Below are 17,075 nucleotides of genomic sequence, written 5' to 3'. Positions count from 1 at the left end.
TCTCTGGTTAATCCAGGGTCTTGGTTTGGGATTAGATCGAGATGGAGCCATTAAGTGGTTTAACCAACACTGAGCTGAGGCCACACACGTGCAGCAGTGACGCCTCAGATGATGCTACTTATAGAAAACACACACACACATGCACGCACGCACGCACGCACGCACGCACGCACGCACGCACGCACACGCACACACACACACACACACACACACACACACACACACACACACACACACACAGAGAGAACTCTCTTCTGGCTCTGTATGTCAGCAAAGCATGTGGCTTTGTGTTTGTGGCGGTTTTCTAGTTCAGAGCTCGAGCACATAACGCTTTCAAAAATGGTGCACGACCGAAGTCTTCCGCTTCCTCTTGCCGTACAAACACACAATCAAACAAACAAACACACACACATTCAAGCATTTTGTACAAATACTTGGTTCATAGTACAATAATTCACAATACACTTCAGGCTCCTTTCATTCACTCCCCTCCTTTCACTCAATCATCTTTCAGCCCCCTGCTCTCTGTTAGGGGTGAGTTTTAAGTTTCATGAGCTCCTACACCCCCCCCCCCTCTCTCTCACACACACACACACACACACACACACACACACACACACACACACACACACACACACACACACACACACACACACACACACAGACTGAAACTTTCCCCCATTTCCACCATCCTCACCCTCTTGTCAGCCCCCTCCCCCTCCGACCGCAGCCCCACCCTCTGGGCCCCTTCTGGGCTAACCGACCTCCAACGGCCCCCTTCCTGATCATACACACACATGCTCACAAAAATGTGCGCATCCACAAGCATCATGTCCTCTTTTTGACTGTTAACCGTTTGTGGTCAAAGAGTGAGCTTGACTTAGTTATCTGTCCTTTTCAGGTATGTGAGTGTGTTTCTCTGTGTGTGTATGTGTGTGTGTGTGTGTGTGTGTGTGTGTGTGTGTGTGTGTGTGTGTGTGTGTGTGTGTGTGTGTGTGTGTGTGTGTGTGTGTGTGTGTGTGTGTGTGTGTAAGATGATTTCTCTTTTGACAGCGAGATGGGTCTAAACAGATAACTTCCAAAAAAAGACAGTTTCCGCAACAGGCAGTATTTCTCAACTAACGGTGAAAATTTCGCCAGTTCTTCACAAATTGTGAGCAAGTAAACGATAACACCCCGTCATGTCGCCTTGGGAATGCATTTGACATCTCCAAATATTATTGCCAAAGAATGAAAATAGAAACCAGTCAGCTTTCCGTGCAGACGTTAACTTTATTTGTTTTCTTTGATGTAATACAAAGTGAAGCTCTTTGACCAGTCATCGGACCGTGCAACTTTCACATGTCATTGTAGTAAAAAGCACACATGTAATCAATAACATCAATTACGGCTGCATTCCTTTCTGGTGAGCCAACATCCTGGTATTTTGCATGCTGACTCTCAGGAATGACTTACTGGGAATCCTAAATGGATCCACAGTAAATGTTATTAGATGCACCTGTGCTTTTCCTGCTACGCCAAAGTCAAAAAGTCCCCTGAGAAAAAGTATATTAATGTAATTTATATTATACAGCATGAATTAAATTGTCTCCCTGTCACGTCCAGCGGTTGCCACAGTTTGTAGATGCAAAATTTGTGGGTCATTCAAGAAAATTCCACTGATTTTGAGTTGATCATAGAAGCAAAGGATGGGAAGTGCAACTTTTTCTTGGCGTTGCTGCATTTTATTAAACAGTTTTTATTTCCCTCCTGTAAGTTTTAATGTGTCACATCCTGTGGTGAAGAAGTGTTTACATCAGAATTTAATGTGGGGCAAAAAAAGCCAGAATGGCTGCCTCATTGAGACATGATTTTTCTCCACTGCAACCAAAATATGTGATTTAGGCTCATAAGAAGAACTGGTTAAGAGCTGTGTTTTTACATCGAAATCTCTCCTGATGCAGCTTTAAAGCTTGAAAGGGAACAAGAGTTTTTTGTTTGTACAACTGCCTCATTTACAGCTCATCGTGCGATAAATAGCAACAGTTAAGCCCCGAAAATGAGTGCTGATGTCGCCCGGAGTGACAGTCTTAAATCAGATTCATAGAAAGAGTTCGGGAGGCAGGACTCCAACGTGACGTGCGAGAGAGAGCAGCGGCGGTGAAAGGAGAGCAAGAATGTGTGTGTGTGTGTATGTGTGGAGGGAGAGTGTGTGCGCCTATCAGACGGATTTTGTGTCTGTGTGGCTCGGCTTTGATGTCTGAACACACACACATACACACACTCCATGCACGAACATGCACACGCACACTACAAATGATTGTTTTTAAGAATTCAAGCCAGGGAGCTCCGGTAGGCGGTCTGCCAGCTGGCCACAGTCCAGAGAGCGGAGCGTAGCCAGCACAGGGAGAGAAGAAACCTGGCCGATGCACACCACTCACACACACACACACACACACACACACACACACACACACACACACACACACACACACACACACACACACACACACACACACACACACACACACACACACACACACACAAAAACACTACAGACGCACACACAGATGAGACATATTCACGTAGAGATGCACAGCTGAAAAGCAGCACATATTCCTTTGCTCACAAACACACACACACACACACATAGTCTTTCCCATTTCTCTCCTTCTTTCTCTCTCTCTCTCTCTCTCTCTCTCTCTATCCCACACACCTTTCCTCTCGCTCGTCTGCTCGCTCTCCCTCTTCCACACCTGTTTTTTGTCCCTTCTCTTATGTGCTCTCTCTCCTCTCCTTACTTCCCTTTTCTCTTTCCTCTCATCTCAGCCATCTCAAAGCTCTTCACTTCCTCCTTCATCTCCCACTATCCCCCCCCACCCTTCACACACACAACCTCCGCAACACACACACTCACTCCCCTCTCCATACGCCTCACAGCAGCACCAGATTGGGGGCTTTTCATATTGACAGCCCTGTTCTTCTGGTGTCTCTTTTACTTTTACTTGCTTTACATCGTTTGTTCCATCACTAACCTCCTCTATCTCTTCTTCCCTTCCATCTCTCCTTTCCCTTCTTCCTCACCCTTCCTTTTTTCCCCACGTCCTTTTTTGCCGTCTTTGTTTCCCTCTTCCTCTTTCTCATCTCACCCTCCCTCCCTCCCTCCCTCCTGAGTTTTATCACTCATCATTACCCGGGGGATTGGCTTTAGATGGCTGATAGAGCCTTTTGGCTAATTGTCGCCATTTAGATTCACTGGTTGTTAACCAGTCAGAGTAACACACACACACACACACACACACACACACACACACACACACACACACACACACACACACACACACACACACACACACACACACACACACAGTGGAGTGTACACAGTCATGCATTTACATTGCAGCATGAACACGCAGACACACTGAGTGCCACACACACACATGCTGGGAGCAGTGAGGGGGTGTTGGTGGTTTTGCAGTGCGACTGTGGAATGCGTAGGATGAGTTTTTATGGAGTGCTGTTTACTTTGGCCACCACCGTTAAACTTTTAACGGCTGCCAATTAACGGGCCGGCAAGGACACTCTGTGGGGCATGAAACCAGCTGCTGGAGCACACACACACACACACACACACACACACACACACACACACACACACACACACACACACACACACACACACACACACACACACACACACATGCACGCACACACACGCACGCACACACAATCCCAGCCTTTTGCCCCATAATGTGGAGTTGTGTGCCTCCTGTGTGGTGTGTGCATGTTTGTGTACTTGTGTATGTGCGTGGGCCTGTGGTGATTTTTGCTGTTTTTCCCTCCTGTAACATCCCACCTCAACGACCACGACAACCCCACGCACATACACACGACCCTCACCCATTCCTACACACACACACATCCGCCCCGAACAACACAAACCACTGAGACCTCCTTTATCCCGCGATACAGTTCAACGTCCTTGAAGGCGAGGAACAGAGTGGAACGACCGTTCACCTCCCAGTGACCTCCTGGGAGGACTGTGTGTGTGTGTGTGTGTGTGTGTGTGTGTGTGTGTGTGTGTGTGTGTGTGTGTGTGTGTGTGTGTGTGTGTGTGTGTGTGTGTGTGTGTGTTCATTAAGGAGGGGGGTTTGCGATGCTTCATACTATTTGTCCTCTTGGTTTGGGAAAAATGTGTTTTGTAGAGGAGCAAATTCCATCCAGTTAAATGCTGCAAACACTTGGCAGTAACTGTCTGCTGTGGTTTTTGTCACCACTTTGTCCACTGTAAATAATGTCAACTTATGTGGCGTGTTTGTGTAAAAGTGCATTTATGGTGAAAGTAGCACTAACTGGCCATATTTTTTTCTGTGTTTTTCCAAAATGGCCCCATTTCATGATAGATTGTAGAGATAAACTGTTTGTTTAGAGGGCTGCTGAATGTCAACGCTGCAGAGAGACATCAATTCTCTCTCCCTCTGACAGGGTACCCCAGCTATTCAGGAAGTCTTGCTTCTCCTTTTCTCCCCATGAGTCCCCTGGATCACCATAGCAACAGTCTCTACGGACAGCACCGCTTCTACGAAACTCAAAAAGGTAGGTGTTAGTGTGTGTGAATGTGACAAAAATAGCTTTATATATCCCAAACTGCTTAATCAGCACTCACCGAGTGAGAACAGCTGGTAACTTGGGTCTAGTTTTTTAAAGTTGGCAACTTCTCATTCCCTTTTCTTTACATATCTGCAAACATGCTTGATTATAGCAATTTTGATAAAACTTTATGAAAAGTGATGTTTTTAACAGCCACTTTGCATCCAACATTTCTCTCTAGATTTCTAGAAACCTTCCGAGTTAGAGATTTTAATTCTTCTCCTCGTCCCCTAGATCACTTTTACCTGAGGGGCCTTCCTCCTCAGCCCCCTCTGCTCTCCACCAGTCACAGCCTTCATCCGCTGTCCAGGTCGGCCCCGGGCCACTCATATGGCTCCTGCAGCCGAGAGACGGATAACGGGGGAGGCGGCGGGAAGAGCACCAAGGACGTGGGTGAGAAAGGAGTTTCATCTGTGTCAAAGGCGAAGGAGCGATCGAGCAGCAAGGAGCGGCACCAGGAGAGCAAAGAAAAACAACATCAGCTTCATCATCACCATCCTCATCAGACGAACCCTGCCGCCACTCCTTCTGGCCACCACCACCAAGCTTACCCCCACCCTCACCATGCCCTCCTTTCACACCTCACACCACAGGACAGGGAGGAGGACCACAGACACTCTCTGGAGCGACACAAGGAGTACAGAGACAGTGACTCAGCCAGTCAGGAGACGAAACACATGAGTGCCTGTAAACTGTCCGGTGGTTCGACAGCAGAGACTGGCTCTGGAGGGAAAGGGGGAGCGCTGAGCAGCTGCAATGGAGGTGGGGTTAGTAGACCTCCTTCTGGAGGAGGGAGGCGGTGCTCCAAGGATGGACCCATAAACGGGGAGATGAGGATCAGTGAATCCTCAGCTTCTTCCAATGAATGTATGAGAAGAGGTGCGGCTGCAGCAACAGCCATCATGGCACCTCCAAACCCGCACACTGTGGCCTCCTACTCCATGCCTCCGCCACCTCCTCCTCATGCTTTGCACATGGGCTCCACAGTGGCAGGAGGGTGGCTACACCACGCACATCACCATCCTCACCCTGAGTTCTACTGTCCCCCAGCCCCTCTCACACTGACACCATCCAAAGATTCAGCATCCACCCCTGGAGGGTCTGGCAGGGAGGCGAGAGTAATTGGCCCAACTTACGTGCCCTCAGTCGGGCCCCTAGGAGACCTTGCAGCTACTGACTGTCGTGGAGCAGGAGGAGGTGGGAGAAAGTCAGATGATAAGAGCGGAGAAGGATCTTATGGAAGTCCCTCTCATCACCTCAGCCGACTTAGTGCTTGCCAAAAGAAAGACAAATCGCAGCCACACCAGCAGCAGCTGGGATACGGCAAAGCTGACAAACCTCCTGACTGGAGCCACCAGACCCAGCACTTCCACAAATCCAGCTCCAACGTGAGCTCTCAGTCTGAACTGCGGTCCTGCGGCATGGACAGATCTTCATCCTTCAGAGATGTAGAGGTTGTGGACGATGTTTACCGGGCCTCACTCCCACTAGAGGCCCAGGGGACACACCTTGGTGGTGGACAGGGCACACCCAAGAACAGCTCCGACACCAGCACTCCCCCCTTTAGGGACTGTTCCCACTCAGGTCCTCATCCTGATGGGAGGGGGGGATCAGGGGCAACATCTCAGAGGGAGGGACAAAAGGTTGCAAGGATCCGGCATCAGCAGCACAGCAGCCATGGAACAAATACAGAAGAGAGGGGAAGAGACAGGGGTCAGACGGAGCCTTCCTGGGGGGCTCGAGGGGGCTACCAAGAGGACCAGAGAAAAAGCTCCCATCATGCACCTGTTGGTAACGGTGAAGTAAGAGGGCTCAGCATCAGAGCTCCAAACAGTGACCACAACCAGCCCCATTCTCAACCACCTCCTCCCTTATCTCGCTCCTCGTCGCACACCGCTGAGGGTGAGGGCAGCGCCATGAAGAATCTAATGAACTACAGCTCCCAGCAACCTTTGCTTCTGCCACAGCGGGGCCCTTTCGGAGGCCTGGGTGGCCTCAAGCAGGGCGGAGAGAGATCAGAGAAAGGGGAACGTGGAGGAGCAAAAAGTAACTCTTCACTGCAAGATCCTCCCAAACAATCGCTGCCTCCTCGCCGAGGCTCCACTAACGAGGGAGAGAGGGGGGACAGAGGTGGGAAGGAGGCCGGGGAGGCAGGTGAGGGGGAGGTGCGACAGCCTCCAGTGGGTATTGCGGTTGCGGTAGCCAGGCCCCCCCATCGTTCCCCAGACAACACCCCTGGACACAGCAGACAGGGCAGGGTGCTGCCCAGCATGAAAGGTCAGACATCATTAATGCTCCTTGCACTGAAAGTCAATTAATGCTATTTCTGTGCTCTAGGCTACATTAAGAGAAAACTTGAGCACAGTTATTGGTGATGTACAGTAACATTTCTTGGTCCTTTTTAATGTTTATTGGGGACCTAATTCTATGATCAACTGGCCACATGAAGACAACTTTGCAGAGAAGCTTTAAGCATGTCAGACCTTCAGACACAAATTGCAAACAGCTTCTGTTTCTAGTCACCATTTTGCACATTCAGGGAGAAAGTCATTGTAAAGGCAGAGGTACTGATTTCTGGACAGTGGTTATCAAAGTCCAAGGAATTGTTTCACTTTTTGTCATAGTAATATATGAGGCGTAAAGATGGTTTGAAGGTTAGCAAGAAAAGGTAGAATTTCTGGCATGCAATGATCATCACAATATGTCATTATGTGTACAAACGTCTGCAGGTAGACTTTCCCTTTTGAATCACCAGAATGTCCTCAGTGCTTTGTGTTTTCAGACGTTCGTATGTATGTTTAAAACATTGTCATCGAATGATACTTTTGATGACAGCTTTCGTAAGCATGTTACTTTGATTGCATTTACAATTCAGGAGTGTCACGCCACGTGTATCCTCTTGGCCGGGAGGCAGAGGAGAGAAAGAGGATGACAGAGGAACAGATCAGCCTTCATCACCTGGACAGAGAAAGAGAAATGATCATCAGGTACAGTTGTATTCAAAAGCGTATGGTAGCATCTATTCATCTTTCCTCTCACCTGATAAGCTGCAGTTCTTTTATTCTCTCTCTCAGTCTGAGGTTTAGGTTCTCTTTTTTCTCTTCCCCTCACTCCATTTACTCTTCTCACCCTTTGATGTGGTATTTCTGTACCCCCCTCACTCTCTGTCTCCCCCTTTCTCTTTATCTTTCTCTCTAAGATGAGATGTGGTGCATTAATGTTACTAGGACTAATACGGATGTCTCTGAAGTATCAGGCTCTTATTATGTAGTCATATTAGGGGAAGAAAACATATAATGAGAACTCATAGACCAGGCACAAGATGATGGCGGTTCCTTTTCCCGTCACATTTCCTTTTCTTGATGATCATAATGGTAGTAGTGGTAATGAAGATGACAAGGATGAAGATAATGATCATAATGATGGTGATGATGATGATGATGATGGTGACAATGAGAGGGATAATAAACATAATGACAAAGTTACCCCCACGCCTATCGCCACGACAGGGAAAACAAGGACCGCGTGGAGTTCGCCAGGATCCACCCATCTAGTAGTTGCCACGGTGACCTGACCTCTCACCTCTTGGTTCCCGGAGGGGCCAGTAGGTTAGGGGCGGACCCTGCTGCACATGCTCACCCGGCTCACCACCACTGGATGCAAAGGACAGGAAGTCCCTCCCTCTGGATGGGTCATTCATACAGTGAGTAGAGTAGAGGGGCAGTTATGTTTTACATATACAACATGGTCTGCCCCTTAAAGGCTCACCTTTTCAAGATTAATAAGTGTCTTATTGCTTTGTTGAGATCATGTGGATTATCATTATGTTGATATATGATGGTTTTTTTGGAAAACCATGGTGACATTATTAATAATGCTAAATACAGAGGTTTGTTATCTATTTCTGGGGAAATGTTATCTTGAGAGAAGTTGTTTAGAACAGTAAACATAAAAACATGTTTAGATGGGCTATAGGTTGAATAACAATTGCATCATATGAATGAGCTACAAAGACAAAACTAAATAAATTAAAAAGTTAGAAAAGAGCAAACTTCTCATGCATAGAGGAGCAGGAGTAATATAGAGTAGGGGCAGGGTTCAACACCAGTTTCAAAAACAATCTGTTGATTAAATAAAGTCGATCAATTGAAACTCCACATTGTTCCAACATGCAAATGCCAGACGTTTGCAATTTACATATGTTTGGAGAGCACCAGTAAATTTTTCTTTGTTAAGTGTGTCCCAAAATGTACCCTCTAAGCACACCACTTTTTTTTTGGGAGTAGTAAAATAAGTATTTAAATATCGCCTTCATTTGACTGTGTTATGTGTGTGTCGTTATTCCAGGTCTGAGTCACGTAGGAATGAGCCCCGGCTTCCCACCAGGTCTGCCCAGCTCTCTGCAGCCTGTCTTGGGGTCACTCACCCAAGACCCCAACTCCCCCCTGGTGGTTCTCCCTACAGAACCGGGGCCTCATCATCACCTCGGTACGCTAAGCATCCTTTTGGAAACAGCAAACACACACCTCCAGCAGAGCCCATATATGTAGATGCTGTCGGCCCATACTTACTGCCACTGTATACCTCCCTCCTTCTTTCCGTTTGTACCATCAGAGCCGCTGCCATTTCTTTCCCAGAGTTTTAGTATCATTGGCTAATCATAATATAATGCTCAACTAAGTCCCTCTGTCAGTGGGACCGTGTTTTATAGCTTTGTTAATGGGAGCAGCTATTCCATTGCCCCCCTCTGCATGTGCCCGGCATTATGCAAACCATTTTAACTGGCGTTCATCTCTCTCACTGCAGAGCACTGGACTTTGTGTGTGTGTGTGTGTGTGTGTGTGTGTGTGTGTGTGTGTGTGTGTGTGTGTGTGTGTGTGTGTGTGTGTGTGTGTGTGACATGTGGACATCTACAGTTCGTTGTGTTCATGTCTGGAACAACATGAGACATTGCTCAGTGTTAAAGGTTGTTCTGTACATCTCAGCCATTTCTGGAGAGAGAAAAGAGTGTGTGTCCATGTGTGTGTCTGTCTGTGTCTATGTGTGTGTGTGTGTGCGTCAACCCTGCTTTGCAAACAGGCTGTGAAATTTAATTATCTCCCGCCTCCCTTGCCTCGCTCCGTGGGAGTTCCTGCAGAGAGGGGAAGTGCATCCACTGAACCCTTCCCCTGGGAAACATTAGCCCACTCAGGCTAATCTCACAGAACAAAGGTTCCCAGCGACAAGGCAGCCAAGGAGAGATGTGTGTTTGTGTGTGTGTGTGTGTGTGTGTGTGTGTGTGTGCGTGTGTGTACATGTGTGTGTGTATCTAGAATTCATATGTGGCCAGGATGTTGCTTTGAAGACAATATGTTTCCCCGAATAAAGAAACGCCATCATTAGAGGCAGAAAGAGTTAAAGAAGGTGAATGGAGGATATGAAGCATGCAGTCATTGATTGTGTCTGAGGCCAACAGACAGCTCATGCAGGTCACAGTTGTTACATCTTTAGTTAAGGTGGCCAAGCTCCTCTGCAACCCCAGTTTCAGTATTCACAAGAGCAGTCCAAGGGTCCATTGACTGAGTTTCTCTTCATGACTTGAATGCAACGAAGCAACCATGAAAATATTTCTGTACCAACATGAATGTCTTACTTTCTTCTGCCAGTGTTCTATTTTTCAAATCAAAGAAAACTTTAATCTTTTATTAATCTTTCTTTCTGTTTCCTACTCCAGACGTTTTGGAGCAGTCAGGTCTGTGGCCCCCTATGTACGGAGGCAGAGGCCCCCCTTCTCATCTGCAGCATCACCCCGTCTACTCCCGCTCCTCATTCCTACGGCAACAGGAGCTGTACGCCCTGCAGCATCAGCACCAGCAGCAGCAGCGAGCCATGGAACACATGCAGCGCCACTCCTTAGGACAGGTAGCAATACTAATTCGACCTAGACACATCTGGAGAGAGGTTACATTTTTGAACAAACTTTGGAAACATATTATCGTGAAACTGTGGGCAAGTGAGAAATAGGAAGTGTGGAAACTTTGTTAACTTGTGCAATTGTTCATCTTCCTCCTGAGTAGTCATGACTAAGGTGAAGCAATCGCTAATTATTTGTTTTAAGATCTCCCAGGTCAGACCACTAAGAGAAAAGCATATACAAGTCACATTCAGCAATATTTTTTTAAAGCCAACGACTTTCTTCTTTTGGCAAAAGGTTTCATTGATAAAACCTTTCCTGTCATAATACTTTTGGGATATTTTTGTGTGTATTGTCCCTATTTATTTTAAGTAAACTGCTGCATATCCTGCTTGAGACAAAATGCATCAGGAAAGTTGTTAGATCCCTTTTTTTAAAAAAGGGTTAAATTGCTGTGGTTGAAATGTTTTAATTAATAGTTTGACGTTTTGAGGAGTGTTCCTTAAGCCACTTTCTTCTCCCTCTCGTTTCCACAGAGAAAACACGAAGAGCATGCTATCACCATAGAGGACTCTTCTCACGAATCCTCCGCATCTGCAACTCCCCCCTCTTCATCCTCGTCTTCGTTCTCCACTTCCTCACACATGGCCAAACCCTTCTCTCACACCCCGCCTCCACCCAAGACGCCCACGCCGTCTCCGGGGATGTGTCCCAGCAGCCGCCAGTCACCCTGCTACCACTCCCCGTCCAGGCGACCTCACCCGCCAAACCCTCTGACCCCTGCTCCAAGCCCGGCAGCAGCCGCGCCCCGCTCCCCGGCACTCAGCCCTGCTCCTTTACACCTCTCTAAGGGGCTGGATAGGGGCAGTGAAAGAGGAGAGGGACAACCACCTCAGGACTACCCACAATCCCTAGAGCCAGGTGAGCTTGGAGAATTCTGTAGGCGGGTTAATGGATGCGATGTCTTAATTTATAAAGAGAAATTTACCAGTAGGCTGAACAGTCAGATAACAGAACTATAGACAGAGAGTAAGAGACAAGGTAAAGACAGAGAGATAGATAGATGTAGTTTGAGAGAAAAAATAAAGGAGAGGGGATAGATGGAGGGTGCTGCTGCAGAAATGTAACCCCGGTCTTTGAAGCGTGGTATTCTTTTGATTTTGCAGAAATTGTTTGAAGCATGGCTGATCCCTTGCTCTGCGTGTCCTTGAGTGTGTGTGTGTGTGCAATTTTCTGTGAAAGCTAAAGAGGGACAGCGGGCGGGTCAGCCATTAAGGTCAGAGAAAGCATATGGGCACTCAGTGTGTATATGTGTGACCTGCCAGCGTGCATGTGGGCAGTGTGCGTCTGAGCTCGCATGTGTGTTGCAAGAGGAAGGTCAGTGAAATCTTCAGACAGGCCCTTCTTATCCTTCAGGGGTCCTTGAGAAGTATAGGCGGAAGGATACGCATTCATCTGGCTGTGTTGTCAGGGGGCGGAGGGATACCATCAATAATAGGAGTGCAGGGGTGACAGGCCTGCGCTGCAATCACAGGAAAACGGCAGGGTGTCATCAATATCCCACATAGATACACACACACACACACACACACACACACACACACACACACACACACACACACACACACACACACACACACACACACACACACACACACACACACACACACGTGCATATTATATACAATGCTGTACACACAGACTCCCTGTGTTTTCTGCACCCTGCTGTCAGTGTATTATGTCAACTGTAATCACATGCTTCATCCTGTCTGCCTGAACAGAATGGCAATGAATTCAAAAGGAAAAGGGCCTGACTTAAAAGCAAAGGGGATTTTCTATTTATTGTAGGTGCTTGTAAATTTCTTTTAAGTGCAATTTGTCAGATTGTGAGAACAGTTTTATGTTTTTAAGACCTATTTGACCTTTCCTCTCTCTTCTCTCACCAGACCTACCACCTGTTTACACCTACCCTCCAATCACCATGGGTTTCAAGGCCGGGCCCTCACCTCCTGAAGCTCGATTGGCTGAACAAGCCACGGTGGAGGCGGAGCTGGCAGAGCCAGCAGAGCCAGACTCCAAGACACTCCCACTTCCTTGCCACACCACAGAAGAAGAGCAGACCAGGGAAGAAGAGGATGGGAGAGACTGTGTGGTGGTGGAATCCCAGAGTGGAGTCGCAGAGGAAGAAAAGGAAGAAAGGTGGGTGAAAGCGAAAGGATGCTCCGAGCACGAGAGCAAGATTATTGGATTGCCAGCATGCCCTTCTCCAGGAACGATTCCAGATCCAGCCTGCCCGTCCACAGCCTCGGGCAGAGCCCTAAAAGTAGAGCTCTCTCTGGGCTGCCCTGGCCAGAAGGTCAACCTGGAGGAGCCCAAACTATCCAAAGAACATAAGGATGATGAGGAACATGAAAAAGAGGACATTGAGGAAGTTGAGGGAGAGACAATTGGGCCTGAACCAACAGAATGTACCGTCTCTGTGTGTGAAGAGGAGGAGGAGGTGGAGAAGGATGGGGACAAAAATGCAGAGAATGTAGAGGTGGTTGAGGTTGAGGAGGAAGAGAAGGGGAGTAGGATGAGTGCAGGCGAGGATTTGGTGGTAGTAAAGTGCAACTCTCCTGCTCCCTCCTTGTCCTCTGACCTTGTCCTATGTCCTGGACCGAGTACGGCGGTCCAGCTCCAAGGGGCCTACATGTGGAGCCTAGAGCTCCTGATCGCCGCGGCTCTGTGCGCCACCAGAGATGCCTTGTACCCGCCAGCACCTGCTGTCCGGGCCCCAAGCCCTCCACCACACCACGGAATGGAGATACTGGGAGAACTTGCCGACCTGGAGATCCAGCACAGGAGAAGAGAGAGCAGAGAGAAAGACCCTGAGGGTGAGTTCTTTTGAAAATAAATGTATTGTTTTTTCCCCTGCTGTGTTTTTCCAGCCTTATTTACCTGTCTGCAATTTTTGGCCTCTTTTAAAACCTTTGAATGTCTATAAAATGAAACCAAAATCATAATCATTATCATCTTGTTGCAATAAAACGGACCAAAATACCCCTGAAAATCATATTAAGGAATAAGAAAAAAAAATGAGCCTATTTTTTTCTTACCTACACACATTTAAAGTGAACCATATAAAAGGAGTCTGGGAAACGTATGCAACCCAGATGTGGAGACTCAACACACACACACGCACAGACACACACATTTCCCACTAACCGTCCTGCTTCCTCCCTCAGCTCGCACTCTTATGTTCTCAGCTATAGACCTTATTTTTCCCTCTGGGAATGGTGTGTGTGTGTGCGCCTGCGTTTGTGTGTTTGGGGGGACACAGAGATGGACAAACAACCTGAGCTTCAGACACAAGCCAGACACACACACACACACACATAAACACACTCTGACCAGTGTGTCCCCAGGCTCTGGCGTCTCGCTTTGCTAATTAGACCCTTTCCTTTCAAACACTCCTGTAAGCGCTCCTATTTTCCTCTCGTCCCTCTGAGAGAACGTGTTTTTATTTATGCCAGTATCTGTGTGTGTTTGCATGTATTTGTGTGGGAGCGTGCATGGCAGTGTGTGTGTGTTTGCATGGCTGTGTGTGTGTGTGTGTGTGTGTGTGTGTGTGTGTGTGTGTGTGTGTGTGTGTGTGTGTGTGTGTGTGTGTGTGTGTGTGTGTGTGTGTGTGTGTGTGTGTGTGTGTGTAAGCTGTTAAGTAATCCCTGATGAATCCCTGCTCTCCTCCATCAGAGTCTATGTGTCTCTACACCAGGCAGCCTGCTCCCTGCCTGCGCCTCCCCCTGCCTCTCCTCCTCCTCCCTCTTTGTTATTTTTCCCCCTCACCTGCTTCTTCTTTTTCTTTTTTTCATTAAACCAATGTAATCTGGTGTGTAAATCCTGCCTCTGCAAGCCTTGTCGACAGAATTAATAAGTGTAAAAATCATAAGTCGCTCTGCAGCCGTCTGTGCGTGTGTGTGAGATACAAAGTGTGTGAGTGTGCATTTGTTTACATGTGTGTGCACGTGCTTAGCATGTGTAATAGGTGTGAAATCAATAAGTCCTGTCGCGGCGTGGAAAACGCTCTCCAAATTGCAACACATTTATTTAAAAACCCGCTCCGTCCGCTCTGCATGGAATGTTATTAATACAGCTTATGGCGTTTTGTCATCCCCGAATGTGTTTGGGAGATGAAACCGATCCCAGACAGATGCATTTATGCTGCTCCTTGACGCGGAAGGATATCTCAGCCGTTCACTGGAGATCGCAATTACAGATTAAGGAATCAGGAGATGTTTTCCCCTCCAGAATAAATTAGCAACATTACTTCTATTTACACATAGACGGAGGAGCTGTTTGCGCCATAGTCTCCTTCTCACATTTCCTTTATGTTGAAATTTCAGCTCAATAAACTTCCTTAATGACCCCTAATGATGAGTGGGCCCATATCACCTGTAATGGTTTTTAATTTTCCTCCATTGTTTTTGTTTTTCCCCTTTGAAATCCCCTGTGCTTCCTCTTATTACACCCTTAACTCTCTTTAGGGACGTGGCATCATGTTATTACGGTGCAGTGATGTGTGTGTGTGTGTGTGTGTGTGTGTGTGGGTGGATAGGAAGGTATCTATCGATTGTGGCCATCTCCCAGGATACTAAACTAGGCGTGGTGATGTCAGCGGTGATGTCATCCTGTCAGGGTAATCGGAGCGTGCCATTGGCTCAGAGGTCTGACAGATGAGATGGCATTGACCTCTGCGAGCCGGGACAGGACAAAGCCACGTCTCCTTCAGCTCCTTCCTCTCTCTCTCTCTCTCTCTCTCTCTCTCTCTCTCTCTCTCTCTCTCTCTCTCTCTCTCTCTCTCTCTCTCTCTCTCTCTCTCTCTCTCTCTCTCTCTCTCTCTCTCTGAGGAGTTACCTGTCGTTCTCACATCCATTTGTTCTATCGTTCGCACTCTCTTTTTAAAAAAATCCAGCTTGAGATGAAGACTCCATTCTTCCTTCCTGCCTTCTTCATCCTCTTCCTTTTACCGCATTTCAGTCTCCATCTCCCTCACACACACACACACACACACACACACACACACACACACACACACACACACACACACACACACAGGTTTTTAATAACGTCAGATATCAGTGGATAGGTCTTGCTGCTCTAGTGCACAGACTGAGAGTGATCCAGAAAAACCTCTCCTCTCTCCTCTCCTCTTCTCCTCTCCTCTCCTATCCTCTCCTCTCCTCTCCTCGAAGGCAAAATTGGATTCTGTCCATGTCCATAATGAGGAGATGTAGGAGAATAAATAGATAGCTCAATAAACACTTTGCCTCTTATTGCTTCTCCTCCCCTTTACTCCCCATCCCCTCCCTTCATCTCACTGCATTGCACTCCTCCTCCTCCTTCCCCTTCCTGCCTGTCGTTCTCCTTCTCTCCAATTCTCCCTCACACACTCATGCAGTTTGCCCATGTCTGCGCAGCTCAGCGAAAATGTTCTAGGTGCATGTGTGTGATCAGAATCAGTGTGTTTTATTTGCAAAGGTTTGTGTGTGTGTGTGTGTTGTGTGTGTGTGTGTGTGTGTGTGTGTGTGTGTGTGTGTGTGTGTGTGTGTGTGTGTGTGTGTGTGTGTGTGTGTGTGTGTGTGTGTGTGTGTGTGTGTGTGTGTGTGTGTGTGTGTGGACTGTCTCATGAATATTCTGTTTCATCTGCTGGTGCTGTGACAATGACAGAGTTAATGACAGTGACAGATGTAGAGATCGTTTTCTACCGCTCCCCCTCGTGTGTGTGTGTGTGTGTCGTTTGTGTGTACGATGAAGCAGGAACACCAGTATACATCAAATAAACTACACAGCTAATATCATAAATATCACCACTTTTCAAGGCACGGTTTCATCGTTCCAGAAATAAATCCGTTCAGCGCACAGCATGTTTTATAACGCAGTGTCAGCCGCTGTGTGATGTACCAATCTAAACCGAAAAAACAATCCGTCTCCGTGCAGGTGAGGACATGCTGACCTTTGACCTCCACAGTCTGGCGACGCTGGCGGCCGCCCGTGCCCTGGAGATGGGGGGAGGGGTCGTAGGTGTGGGGGCGGACCAGCAGTGTCCAATCAGGAAGAGGCTCAACCTGCGCAGGAAGTGCAGCTGGACTCCTCGCCACGAGCCGGTGAGGCTTTGCTGAATGCATATTTTGTGTTTATGCATGCACACATAAATCATTCATGCTGAAAATGTGGTGAGGTGTTGAACACACACCTCATTTGTTTTTTTGTTAAAACACAAAATTGATACTGGGAGGAGGCTGTCTTTTTTTCTATTTTATCTGATACTTTTATTCAAAGCAACTGGACGTGTCTAAAGCACTACATCCTCAGTGAGACAAAGAGGAACATTAAAATCAACCATGCAAACTCTGTAGTGTATGTTTAAGTGTGTTACATAATAATAGAGTCAGGCAAATGTCATCACCTCAGAAGTAATGAAATAACCAGTGTAGCTTTTAAGTGACATGAGAAATAATCTTTTTTTTGTGTGGTTAAATCTTGCCTTTAATATGTAATGTGGTGTATGTGG

General features: G+C 47.3%; 1 protein-coding gene across 1 annotated transcript in view; it reads left to right on the top strand.

The window, feature by feature from the left end:
- bahcc1b (BAH domain and coiled-coil containing 1b) overlaps positions 1-17,075 on the top strand; it is a 51,866-nt gene that overhangs the window by 19,270 nt on the left and 15,521 nt on the right. The window contains exons 3-11 of the mRNA XM_054599468.1: positions 4,465-4,575; positions 4,864-6,906; positions 7,505-7,616; positions 8,139-8,332; positions 8,977-9,117; positions 10,343-10,530; positions 11,059-11,443; positions 12,469-13,398; positions 16,502-16,668. Coding sequence (XP_054455443.1) covers positions 4,465-4,575; positions 4,864-6,906; positions 7,505-7,616; positions 8,139-8,332; positions 8,977-9,117; positions 10,343-10,530; positions 11,059-11,443; positions 12,469-13,398; positions 16,502-16,668 — 4,271 coding nt within the window. The remainder of the gene's footprint in view (positions 1-4,464; positions 4,576-4,863; positions 6,907-7,504; positions 7,617-8,138; positions 8,333-8,976; positions 9,118-10,342; positions 10,531-11,058; positions 11,444-12,468; positions 13,399-16,501; positions 16,669-17,075) is intronic.

Source organism: Anoplopoma fimbria, chromosome 5 (genome assembly GCF_027596085.1).
Source record: "Anoplopoma fimbria isolate UVic2021 breed Golden Eagle Sablefish chromosome 5, Afim_UVic_2022, whole genome shotgun sequence".
NCBI lineage: Eukaryota > Metazoa > Chordata > Actinopteri > Perciformes > Anoplopomatidae > Anoplopoma > Anoplopoma fimbria.
This window is presented reverse-complemented; position numbering and strand designations above follow the sequence as displayed.